This window comes from Lucilia sericata, unplaced genomic scaffold (assembly GCF_015586225.1).
Source record: "Lucilia sericata isolate MDLA Ls3-8-SP2 unplaced genomic scaffold, ASM1558622v1 Contig001508F_arrow, whole genome shotgun sequence".
Classification (NCBI taxonomy): Eukaryota; Metazoa; Arthropoda; class Insecta; order Diptera; family Calliphoridae; genus Lucilia; species Lucilia sericata.
In genome coordinates, this window is record NW_023995435.1 from 79,424 (window position 1) to 92,992 (window position 13,569).

The window sequence follows — 13,569 nt, forward strand, 5'->3', positions numbered from 1 at the left end:
GAACTTTTCTAACCATCACTTTTTTGGAAATTATATTATACTATTAGGGATTCTCTTTTAAATGGCAGAGGTCTTAAGCTTTTGCCAGTTGTTTTCAAAATTTTAAACTATTTTTTTAAATAAAGTTTTTTTTCAACACTCAGTCTTATTTATAAAATGTTTAAAATAGTTTTTAGAGTTTAAAAAAACGCTCAAACAGTTGGCAATACTAAACTTCGCTTTTAAGATAGAGCAAAGAGAGCCAAAGAAAAGCTTTGATTTCAGTTAGTTGTTGTGTTGAGTTAATTAAAATCAGGGCGAAGTGTAAATACAGAGAAACGCAATGAGCTCTCTTGTACTCACACATACTTACACCAGTCAGAGAACTAATTTTTAACTCTCTAACTTTCTTTGACCTAAAACAGACATCGACAGAGAGTGACAATTAAGCTCTTTGAAGTGTAAGCTTGTTGTTATGTTGAGTTAATTAAAATCAAGGCAAAGTGTAAATACAGAGAAACGCCATGAGCACTCTTGTACTTATGCTCACACATGCTTACACCAGTCAGAGAACTAATTTTTAACTCTCTACCTTTCTTTGAGCTAAAGCACACATCGACAGAGAGTGTGAATTAAGCTCTCTGAAGGATAAGCTGGTTGCTATACAAGTATGAACTTAAGCGTAAAAGCAAAAGAGCAAAAAAGCTTTTTACTTATCTCCGACATAAACTCAGTCTCAGATGAACGGTGAAGGACAGTTTATATGCATTCGAATGGATTAAATTTTACACTTTTTCAACAAAAACCTAAACAACTTTCCATAAGAGTACAGCCAAGGCGAATTCGTAGAAGATGAGATCATTTTAAAAACTAAAAACACAACAAATTCACCTAATTTGCCCGAATTCGCCAGTGACTTAAGCTTGTAGAGATTTAAAATCAGTTTAGCTTAAAAGCTTTCTAAAAGTTCATTGTAAAGACCGCTCTCTTTCTAGCTAAATTCATTTTATATATAACTCTTGAGGCTCTCCCTTTTTGATCAATTTCATTTTGTATAGATTCTTAAAGCTAAAGCTTAAAAGCTAACAAACTTTATTGGAAAAAAAGGCTCTTTCTCTCAATGACTTACATCATCTGGTAAAGATTTGAAAGCCTTAAAAGCTGTAAAGTTTCATTGTAAAACAGTTTTCTCTCTCCCTCTTTTAAACTCACAACTACTAATTCGCCTTAATTTTAAATCGTTCTCATTCTCTCTCTCTCTCCCACCTCTCCTTTTAAAAGAGAAACCCTGTTTTTGTTTTCATTTGCTGGACCCGCCTAACGCTAACCCAACAAACATACATACATACATAAGTTTAAACAGGTGTCAAATTGAAAGATAATTTCATAGTACCTGTTAGACGTTCTTTGACGGGTAAATACACAATAGCGGGTACAAATCTATTACTTACTACATCCGCACCAACATCATTATCATCACCATCATTGCCATCGCTTTGCGCCACGGCCTCTATAACAAATGCCTGCATTTGAGACGATGTTCCATCTTCACGTGGCACCGCAAATGAAGCTGGTTTGCCAGATTGTTGGGCGATTTCTTGTAGAAATTGTTGTTGAAAATTAGCAAAAACCGGTGAGCATGCGGCTGATCTAAAGCCTCGTGGCGAGAGTGAAGAACGTTGGAAATCTTTGCTATCACTTATGGAGTTATCTTGTGTTAGCTGGATTTTGGGACTAAGAGGTTTGGGCATATCCTCGCGGCTAGTGGTAGAGGTAATTTCGGTGGGTGAGGGTGTACGCATGGAGAGGTTAGTGGGTTCATTGTTGGTTACAAACGGTACTTGTTCCTGCTGTCGCTTGTTTTCAAACTGTTCATTGTCGTCTTCATCCAAAGCCACTATTTCGGGGGGAGTTTCACGGCTGGATTTTCTTTTCAAGGATTTGCTGTCCTTCTTTTCTGGCATGGACTCCTGGTTGTGTGGCTGTTGTTGTGGTTCCTCTAATTTTTCCTGCTTAAAATGTTGTTCCGTATTTTCTTCCGGTTCCGGTTCCTGTTCATTATTATTGATTATGGAATGTGTACGTTCGTGTATGAATAGGAATGCATAGTAGGGTGTGGTAAATGGACACATGGAACATTGATATTCCTTTAGCTGTGGTGATTGGAGATTTTGTTCATTATTAAAAGCGTTAGCCATATTGTTTTTCGGCATATTCTGTAGCAAATGTTGGGCATTGAGATTTTGCAAAGCTTGAGCTAATTGAGCTGGTGAGGGTACTGCTGTAGGTGTATTTGAGGAACCAGCCGAACTGGAACCATTGGGTACTTTTAGAGTAGGACTAGAGGGTTTACTTAAACTGCCACCATACTGCTGTTCCAATTCACGTACCTTATCCATGCCGGAGGGACCATGTTCGCTAATCAAATGACTTCTCAGCCATTTGACATTGCGAAAACGTCTAGTGCAAATGGGACAAATTTCGGTATATGTTGAAGAGGGATACGCATCATTTTTACCCTCTGAACCACCACTGCCAAAGGGACTCATGTTGAGATTTCTATTTAGGCCTTCCGTCTCTAGCATTTGTTGCTGCAAAGCCGTTTCCAAATTCAAACCATTTTGTCTGGGTTGTGGCAAGGGGGCACCATCCTCTATAATGCCATGGGTATTGTGTTTGTGTACCCTAAGGAAATATTTACTGCACAATTCCTTATTGCAGATATTGCACACTACACCGCCGATTTGGGCTCCATTTTCGATTTCAATGCCATGCATTCTTTGCATGTGAGTCTTCATGAAATATTTATTGCACAATTCCTTATTGCAAATCTCACAATAACTGCTGGTGGGCGTAATGGTATAGGGAGGTCTGGTACTCTGAGCCATAGCAGGATTAATCGGTCTTTCGGGCGTTACAAAGCCTTCGCGTAAAGGACTTCCCGAGGTATTGGTTAGCAAATGAACTTCAGTGATATGTTTTTGAAATTCTGGCAAGTTGGTAAACTCTCTTTCACAAGGTGTACAGCGCAGCTCCCCAGCACCGGCTCCCATGCCCATTAAAGGCATTAAAGAACTGGGTGAACCATTGGGAGACTGTTTGAGCAAAGCTTGTTGTTGCATTAGCAGCTGGGAGGGGAAATTTAGAGGAGGCATAGCGCCCTCCATACCTCCTGCATGTTCGGCCATTATATGAGCCTGTAGAGCATATTGATTTTCCATTTCCCGTCCACACAAATGACAAGCTATGGGTCTCTTGCCATTCAAATCATTTAACTGTTGTATCATGGTCTGTAATTTTTGTAGATTTTGCAAACCCATGGCTGCCTCAGGACTTTGAGCCATAGTCTGGCTATCGGCCATTAATTTGCTGGGTTCTGGTGTCGAGGGCACACTTAAGACCTGATTATTTTCACTGCGATTTTCTTGATTTTCATCATTGTTCGAGTCCTTCATAACCTCATCTTCATCGGGTTGTTCTAGTTTTATGCGTTTGCTAGACTGTTGCGCTAAATCTTCTGTGGCTGCTGCTTCAGCTCCTCCCGACATCATGCGTTGAGCCATCATTAAATTAACCGGCATACCAGGCATATTCATGAATGGCCAAGTGGGCAGCTTTTGAGGATTATCCGCTTCCTCGGGAGGCATAAAAATACCATGACGTTTCCATTTGTGGGTGCGTAGGAAATATTTATTACAATATTCCTTACAACAGATCTCACAGAAAGCCTCCGGATTGAGTACACCCAAACGTTTCAGTTTATCATGGGCAAAGTTGGCTTCGCGGGCCTGCTGTTGCGACTGTGGCGACAGTTTGCGAGGTTGTGGTGTAAATGATACTTCTTCCTGTTCCAAAACGAAATCTTGACGAAAACCTTCAGGCATTTGGAATTGTTTGCCTGTTGCTAATTCAGGAGTTTGGTTAGAAGGTGTAGTGGCTTCTAAAGAGTTGCTGGAACCTTCCGAAGGACTGTTACGCTGTGAATTACTATTGGAGTTTTGTTCATGAGCCTTGGCCCGATGACGACGCATGGCAAAGACATTGGTAAAACGTTTTGAGCAAATATCACAAAATACCGGTGCTGGAGCTGGTGGTGTAACTTGTGTGTTCGGCTGCTGTTGCGAGTTGCTGCTGCTGGCTTTTGCAGTTGGTGAGTTGAGGGTTGAAGAGGCCTCACTGTCTTTGCGTTGCTGTTCATTTATCAGCTTCTGTTGGGCCAATTCCATTTGCATTTGTTGCTGCTGCTGTTGCAAGTGTTGATGTTGCTGTTGCATTTGTAATTGAAACATTTGATTCATGGCATTCATGCTGGCATTCTGTTGTTGTTGCTGGCTGCTACTGAGACCATCACTGCTGGGATCATAGATGCCATGCTTGTTGGCTTTGTGGGTTTTTAGGAAATATTTATTGCAAAACTCTTTATTGCACAGTTCGCAAAAAGCTTCAGGGTTAAAAATTCTTAGAGGAGGACGATTCAGACCATCGACACCGGGAAAGCCGGGAACACCTAACAAAGGCAAATAACCTCCGGCCTGTAGAGCGGCTGCAGCAGCAGCTTCTGGAGGAAAAGAAAAACCCATGGGGCCCATGGCAGGGCCACCCATCCATTGTTGCTGTTGCTGCTGCAGATCTTTGCCATTGGTTAAAAGACCTGCAGAGTTGGCATTATTATGTTGCTGAGACTGATCATGTGTGTTGGAGCCAGGATCTGAATTATGATTCGAAGAGGGTGATTCACATTCAGGCCTCTCCAATTTCACCTTAACCGAGGCCAATATATCCAAAGGAGTCATATCTCCAGTTGTACCCTGATGATTAGCATAACCCTCCGAGTTCTCATTGTGTTCCTGCATCATGTGCAGACTTAATTTAAATTCATTTTCAAAATTTTCACCACACTCCTTGCAGAAGGTATGATATGGATTACTATAAGCCTGTTGATGTTGCTGCTGCTGATGATCATCCATTTTGTGATCATTTAATTCCTGAGTTTTTGATATGTTTTCAATGTGTTGCTGCTGCTGTAACAATTCGAAAGTTTCCTTAAACTGTTCCATCGATTTGGGCAAAAACATTTTCGATAATTTATCCTCATAGTCTACCGTGGGAGCAGACGTGTTTGTGGTATTCGTATTGCTGCTCTCCTCATCCATGCGACTGGGATTGTGTTGTTTGCGACGTTTTTTGGCAGCATCATTTATGGCTTCTAATAATTGTAGTTGCATGGCTGCATTAGCAGCTGCGGCTACAGCAGCCATTGTATTGGCTGTCTCATTATCATCGTCTCCATTATCATGTGCGATAATGGCATTTGTAGAGCTTCCCATTGTGGGCAATTTGGAAGAGCATTGTGTTGTGTTGGAAAGATTAATCGAGGGTTTACTGCTGCTGCTACTACCACTACTACTGCTTGTGCTGCTGCTGTTGTTGGTGTTGTCTTTAAGAACATCCGATATTGTGCGTTTTTGTTTATTGTTGTTATTGTTGCTTGTGGATAGTGTTGATGATGTTGTTGATGTTATCGCTGTTGTAGTTTCCTCACATGTATTGTTGTTAGTGTTGTTGTTGTTGTTGTTTGTTAATTGTTTTAATGTTGCTGCTGCTGCTGTTGTTGCATTTGCATTTGTTGTTGATGAAGTATTGGATACATCTGATAAAGCTGTATCCTCGCTACTTAAATCAGGCGGTGGGGTTGCATATATAGAAGCGGCCATTTTTGTTATTACTAAAATGAGACGAAGAAGAAAGGGAAAGAGCGAGAGAGAAAAAAAAAGTTAGTTTAATTAAATTTAAGTGTTAATAATTAATTTTCATATTGTTGAGCGATATTTAAGGATCAGTTTATTTGCGGGAGTTTAAGTTTTAGATTTGATATTTTTATATAGAAAATTTAAAGGTTAGCAAAATTAGAAGATTGTTTCATTAAAAAGATAAAGTTTTAACTTGTGGCAGAATGTAGGATGTGAATATCATTCAAATTTGTTTAAATTAGTGCGAAATTTTCATCGGTATGCTTGAACCGATATCACTGCTTTATCAGATATCAGCTTATTCCTTTTACCATTAAGGTCAAAGGTTAATTTCATAAGTTAAAGGTACACTTCATAGAAAACGAAGCTTTAACCTGTTGTTGCAGAATGAATGTTAAGAGGATCCTTCAAATTCCTTTAAATATCCCGAAATTTCAATTAGTATATTTGAACTGATATCTTTAACTCTCTAACCATAAAGGTCAAAGGTTAATTTTTCAAATTAAAAGATTATTTCAGAGAGAATGGAAAAGATTCGACTTATTGCGATCGTGCAAGTTCAAAAATATCACTACTGCACTGGAACCTTTATCAGTAGTTTAGTCAACTTTTTTACCAGAAAGGTCAAAGGTTAATTTTTCATATTAAAGGATTATTTTTTAGAAAATAAAGTTAAGATTTGTTACAGAATGAATTTGACGAAATTTACTTAATGTGTCTCAAATTTTCACTGGAATGGTTTATAATATATCGACTTTACCTCTTTTACTTTAAAGGTCAAAGGTTAAATATTCAAAATAATGAAAATTTTTTAAAAAAATTGAAAATTTCTTAAATAGTAGGAAATTTTAATAGATGAGTTGGAAACGAGATGACTGGTTTATCAAAGCTTAACGAAAGTCAACTTTCAGCTTTTTACCGTAAAGGTCAAAGGTTAAAATATTCAAAATAATGGAAATTTCTTAATAAAATTGAAAATTTCTTAAATAGTTGGAAATTTTATTAATGTTTTGGAAATGAGATGACTGGTTTATCAAAAGCTAAACGAAAGTCAACTTTCGACTTTTTAGCATAAACGTCAAAGATTTAATATTCAAAATAATGGAAATTTGTTAATAAAAATTTCTTAAATAGGTGGAAATTTTTATTAATGAGTTGGAACGAGATCACGGGTTTATCAAGTGTCTTACGAAATTCAACTTTCAACTTTTTACCATAAAGGTCAAAGGTTAAATATGCAATATAATAAAAATTTGTTAATAAAGTGGAAAATTTCTTAAATAGTAGGAAATTTTCATTGATGAGTTGGAAACGACATGAGTGGCTTATCCAGTGTCTTACGAAATTCAACTTTCAAGTTTTTACCTTAAAGGTCAAAGGTTAAATTTGAAAAAATATAGGAATATATCAATATTTTTACAAATTTTGATAAGTTTTTCTTAAGAATTTTTAAGGCCAGAGAAAGTAAACATATTTCTTTAAACGAAAAAGCTTTAACAGCTTTCTCAAATAAGGTCAAAGGTTAAAGTTTCAAAAATTAAATGAATATTTTAATAGTTTTCAATTTATGGTAAAATTTTTATATAATATTTATTATAAGTTCAGAGTTAGCAAATTTCTTACGATATGGAAAAAACTTGCTTTAATTGTAGTTTAACATTTAAACTTTAATTAATCTTTTCTGACAGCTAAACAACTGACCCTTAAACGGTTAAAGTAATTGACATGCTTTTAAACATGCAGTAATTTTTATATATATAATTTTTTTTATAATAAATAAATTTATATTAAAGTAGTAGTGGTGGTAAGTAGTAGTTAATAAGTATATACAATATATATATTTAATTTTCTGTTTTTAATAAAGGGATGCCAATAAGGGAAAGAGATATATTACTATGTGGCAAGAGTGTGTGTGTATATATATAATATATATATATTTTTTTTAATAAAAATGTTTAATTAAAAATTACTTTTTCCAATATTGGTAATTTTTGCGCATGACTAATTTATTTTCAGTTTTTTTATACTTTATTATTAAACTTTTATAATAAGCTTTTATACACAGAGTACAAACATACTTATAACCCCAACTCTGCGAAAAAAATATAATAAAAATAATAAAGAAAAAAAAAGAGGAATCCTCCAGCCTAGTAACACTTTATAACCTTAACAAACATACACAGAGAGAAAAACTAACTAACAAAAAAAAATTTATATAAAATAAAGTTAAAGGAAAAAAGTGAAAAATTTTTTTAAACGAAATTCCTGCTAACAATAAGTATTTGTATGCATACATACACACAAACAACATATGAGCTTACTTACACTCTTACATATCTTTGAATATATGTGTTTTTTTCATATACATACCACAAAATTTATTTTATTTTTATATGATTTTACTTTTTTTTCATTTTTGTGCAAATTCTATGAAAAGAAATTTTCCATTATACATAATTTTGTTTTTTTTTTTTTCATATATATTTGTACATTTTCTGGTATATTTCCTGGCAACAGCTTCCTACCCCCCACCTTACTAGCCTTCAAACTTAATAAATTTTTTTCTTTTCTTATTTTAAGCCTAAAATAAATAAGAAAAAGCTACCAAAATTGCAAAAGAAAAATTGTATAAAAATTAAAGGGAAAAAAAAAATCAGCCTGCCAACCAATATATTCACAATTCTCAATTCACACAATTCACGCCCCCACCTTGCCTCTACAATATGTATTTACATTTACAAGAAAACTAAATTCTTTTCTTTTTTTCCTTAAGCTCACAAGAAAACGTACAAAAAAATTATTATTGTATAAAATAATGAAAAAGAAAAAAGCGAGAAAAAAAAGCAGAAAAGAAATTCTGCACACTACTATATAATTTTATACAAAGTCATCCGATTTAAGGAATACAAATTTTACACACACATACACACAAACTAACATAGTTTTTATGTTATAAATTTCCTCTTACAATTTACAAAAACTCCCCAACCTCCCCTCCAGTCTCCCCCCCATCACCCTACTCTCACTACTTTAATCATACTTTCTTTACAATTTTGCCAGCTTCACCCCCTTTTTAATGTATTTGTTTGTTTGTATGTGGAAGAAATCGGTTAGCCAGTCAGTCAGTCAGACCACCACCCACCCACTTAATTTTTTTTTTTTTTGGTTTATTTTTCCTCTTTTTTAGTTTTTATTTGGGTAAGAGTTGATGTCTTTTATAAAACTTATAATTTTTCCTTGTTGTAGTTGTTGTTGTACAACATGACTTGGCTAAAATAAATTTCATTCTTAAGAAACTTTTGAGCCCATGCAAAAAAAAATAAAAAAAAAATTGTGGAAAATGAAAAAAACATAAAAATTTTTGCCAAAAAGTAAAGCAAAAAGAAGCTGGAAAGAGTTTTAAAGGAGTGTAAACTTGGAAATTTTCCAAAAGCTTATATATACCCCAAATACTTATGTTTGAAAAGCTTTTCTTTAGATAAAATTTCTTTTGAGGACTTTATCTCTAAATGCTTTTGTTAAAAAAAAAGTTCTCTCTGAAAGCTTTACTTTAGCAAAAGTTTACTCAGGAAACTAGTCTTTTGAAATACAGCTTTTAGTAACCTTTTCTCTATAAAATAATGCCTTTTCAAGAGGTTTATTTCTAGACAAAAATCCAGTAGAAAGCTTTTGATAAGAAAAAGTTCTCTCAGAAAGCTTTCTTTAGACAAGCTTGCGAAGATTTTCCTTTAAAAAGCATTTCTTTAGATAAAATTCCTTTTTAAAAGTTTAGCTTTAGACAAAATTTCAAAAGAAAAGCTTTTATTTAGAGAAAGTTCTCATAAAAAGCTTTTGTTTAGAAAGTGTTCCTGCTGGGAATTTCTTTGACAAGCTTTTCTTTAGAAATTTTTTTTTTTGAAAAGCTTTCCTTTATGAAGTTTTTCTTTCAATAAAGTTTCTTTGAAAATATTTTGAAAAGCTTTTCTTTATGAAATTTTTCTTTCAATAAAGTTTCTTCGATAATAATTCTCTTTCAAAGCTTTTCCTTTGAGAAGCATTTATTTAGATAAATTTCCTTTTGAAAACTTTAGCTTTAAATAAAATTTCAAAAGAAAAGCTTTTATTTAGAAAAAGTTCTCAAACAAAAACTTTCTTTAGAAAATGTTCCTGGTGGAAAGAAATTTCTTTGGAAAGCTTTTAGATAGAAAAAGTTTTTTTGAAAAGCTTTTTTTGATGACGTTTTTCTCTCAATAAAGTTTCTTCGAAAAATTTTTTAGAAAAACTGTTCTTTAAGGAAACATTTTTTAAGAAAAGTTTGCGAATAATAGTTCTCTCTCAAAGCTTTTCCTTTGAGAAACATTTCTTTTGATAAAATTCCTTTTGAAAAGTTTAGTTTTAAATAAAACTTCAAACGAAAAGCTTTTATTTAGAAAAAGTTCACAAATAAAGCTTTGATGGGTAAAAATTTCTATGGAAATCCTTTCTTTAGAAAAAATTTCTTTGAGAAGAAATTTTTTAGAAAAAAACTGTTTGAACATGAAACTTTTCGTTACAATAAGTTCTTTTAAAAAACTTTTCTCTATAGAAAATTTCTTTCAAGAAGTTTATACAAAAATCTCTTAGAAAGCTTTTCTTTATAAAAGTTTCTTCTCTTATGATGCCATTGCTTAAAAAGCTATAGATCAAATTCCTTTTGAGCAGTTAATTTCTAGGTAAAATTTAGAAAAAGCTTCTCAGTATATGATTCTTTATAAATTGTTCTCTTATGAGCTTTTCTGTGTAAATTGTTCATAATGAGAAGAAGTCTTTTAGAGAAAAATTTCTTGAGAAAAGAGAAAAAGTTTTTTTATGAAAAAGTTCATGCATGAAGCTTTTCATTAGAAAAATTCTAAAAGTTTCTTAAGGAAGCTTTTCTTTAGAAAAAGTAGCTGAAAGAGTATTTTTAAAAAACAAATTTTTAGAAAAAGTTCTTTAGAAAGTCTTTCGTTGAAAAGCTTTCTTAAAAAAAGTTTCTTTAAAAAGCTTTTTTTAAAAAAAGTTAATTTGAAGTGTTCTTCTCTAAAAAAGTTTCTTCATTAAACTTTTATTTTCAAAAAGTTTTATTAGAAAGCTATTAAGAAAGAGTTCATGTAGAAAACTTTCATTAACAAAAAATTTCTTTGAAAGAGTTTTCTTTAAAAAGTTTCTCTAAAAAGGTTTTAAGAAGCTTTTCTTTAACAATAAGTAGCTTTGGATGGTGATATCGGAAAGATTTCATTCAGAATGTTTTTCTTTACAAAAAGTTCCTTTGAAAAGTTTTACTTGAGAATAAGTTCCTTTGGGAAGTTTTTACTTAATAACAAAGTTCTTTAGAAAAAGTTCATTTGGATTACTCAACTTTAAAAATAGTTCCTTTGAAAAGCTTAACTTTAGAAGAGCTTTAAAAATTTCATAAAAAAAGTTTTCATTCCTTCTAACAACTGATCCTACATGGGTTATATGCTGAAAAATGAGAAGCAAAACAAAATCTGAAAATAAAAAGAAAACGTAACGAAACGAACCGAAAAAAAATAACAAACAACAAAATTATTTTCTACCAAAAAAAAACAACAACAACAACAACAAAGTAAAAAGCCAAAACCATAACCAACAACAACAAAACAGTGGAAAAAAGAGGAAAATTTTTATATGGAAAACAAAATTCTTAAACTATGCTGGTTTGTTCATAAAACCCCCTCCCCCCGAACCAAACAAAATGAAAACAGGAGTGGGGTGTTTAAAAAGGAGGTGATGAATTAAGAGCTGGAGCTATGGTGGGGAGGGGGGTAGTAAATACAAAGCCAACAAAAACATAAATTAAGTTTCCATGGTTGAAATTGTTCTTTAGTTGAATATATGAATGGCTGGCTGACTCTGGCTGTAGGTTGTTGTTGTTTTAGTCCTTGTTGCTGCTGTTTGTATGTTTCACGTTATAGTAGTTGTAAGTTTGTTGCTGCTGTTATTCTGGTATGGTCTAGCTGTATTTTTCATAATATACAATCTGGTATAAAATTTCTTTTTAGTTTATTTTCAGTTTTATTTTACGTTTTTTTTTGCATTTTTTCCAATTTAGTTTTTTGGTTACAAAAGTTAAAGGGATTTTATTTTTCTACTTGTTTATGTTGTAGTTGTTGTTATTGTATATAAGTTAATATATTTATGTTTGTGCATGTGTGTAAATTTATATATGTATACGTATGTGTTTGCAATAGTAGTTGTTGTTAGAGGAAGGTGGGGTTATTATTGTTATACACAGAGCTTTAGGCATAAATTTCTTATTCTTAAACTTTATTTTGTTTCCACGAAAAAATTAAGAAAAACAAGTAAGAAAGTATAGTCGGGCGTGGCCGACCATATGATACCCTACACCAGTTATGAATATTAAATGTGATTTATTTTTCATAATAAAGCATTTATCTTCAATATTCCCTTGTTCCGATACATTTAAGCAATTTATGGATGAAAATCTAATTTTCTGAAAGAGGCTTTATATGGGGGCTAGGGGCAAATATGGACCAAGCCCGATAAAATTTTGTGAATATATTTATATTTACATAATATTTTATTGTGCTAAATTTCATCGCGATATTTGTGTTTATAAGTTAATTTGGGACATTCAAGTAATTTTCTGAAGGGGACTTTGTATGGGAGCTAGGGTCAAATGGGACCCGATCTTTATGAAATTTGGCAGGGTCATCCAGACTTCTATAAAACTTAGTTGTGCCGCATTTTATCGATATATCTGTAAATTTAACAAAATTATGAGCTCAAAAGCCCTTTTCGGGGGGTTCTGTTCTATGGGGGCTAGGTGAAATAATGGACCGATTTCAACCATTTTCAATAGGCTTCGTCCTTGGGTCAAATAAAACGTGCGTGCCAAATTTCATCCAATTATCTTGAAAATTGCGACCTGTACCTTGCGCACAAGGTTTACATGGACAGCCAGCCAGCCTGCCAGACGGACGGACGGACGGACATAGCTTAATCGACTCAGAAAACGATTCTAAGCCGATTGGTATACTTTAAGGTGGGTCTAGGACGAATATTTTTGTATGTTACAAACATCAGCACAAATCCAATATACCCTCCCCACTAAAGTGGTGTAGGGTATAACAATCAAGGAAAACTATTATTCAAACTGAAATTTTAGTTTTATAGTTCCAAGCCAATACAATATTGGATTTTCGGGTGTTAAAATTTCCTGTAGAAAAAGTTCCTTTGAAAAGCTTTTATTGATATAAACTTTTTCTAAAGAAAACTAAGAGAAGCTTTTTATATTCAAAAAGCTTGCCAAAGAGACCTTTTCTAAAAGAAAACTCTAGTAAATTTCCTTTCGGAAAGCTTTTTGGTTATAAAAAGTTTCTGTTACAAGTAATTATTTGGAATAAGTTCCTTTTAAGAAGTTTTCTTTAGAAAAAGTTTTGATAAAAAGTTGTTTTTGTAAATTTTTTTTAGAAAAAGTTCCTTTAAAAAGTTCTCCCTTAGAAAAAGCTCCATTGCAAAGCTTTTTCTTTATTAAAAGTAGCTTTAAGAAGTTTTTCATTAGTAAAAAGTTTTTTTAGTTTTTCTTAGTCTGTTGACTTGAAAAGCTTAAAGCTCAATTTATACTTAAAGAAATTGTTGTAAAGTTTATTTTTCTAAAAGCTTAAGTCCAGCTATAGGATTTTTCCTTATTATTCAGTTAAACCTATAGTTTTTAAGTTATTCTTAATTAAAAAATTATGTTTGAAAAAAAAATAGTTTTTTCAAAGTGCTTCACTTTGTATGCCTAAAGCTCAGCTTGTGCTTAAGCTAGCAAGTTATAAACTATATTTTTGAAAGCTTAGGCTGTCTTCTCTTAGTT

At 33.0% G+C, this 13,569-nt stretch overlaps 1 protein-coding gene across 1 annotated transcript; it reads right to left on the bottom strand.

Annotated features, from left to right (window-relative positions):
- Nucleotides 1-702: 702 nt before the first annotated feature.
- LOC119611656 lies at nucleotides 703-5,702 on the bottom strand. The gene is made up of 2 exons (XM_037967310.1): nucleotides 4,157-5,702; nucleotides 703-4,117 (listed from the first exon to the last, which is right to left on the bottom strand). Exons 1-2 carry the CDS (start codon nucleotides 5,691-5,693, stop codon nucleotides 1,335-1,337), a joined length of 4,320 nt encoding a protein of 1,439 aa, XP_037823238.1. The 5' UTR covers nucleotides 5,694-5,702; the 3' UTR covers nucleotides 703-1,334.
- Nucleotides 5,703-13,569: the final 7,867 nt, after the last annotated feature.

Coding starts and splice junctions, on each gene's coding strand:
- LOC119611656 (XM_037967310.1), bottom strand. CDS start 5,693: ATGGCCGCTTCTATATATGCAACCCCACCGCCTGATTTAAGTAGCGAG. Junction 4,118..4,156: donor TGAACAGCAACGCAAAGACA/GTGAGGCCTCTT, acceptor CAACTGCAAAAG/CCAGCAGCAGCAACTCGCAA.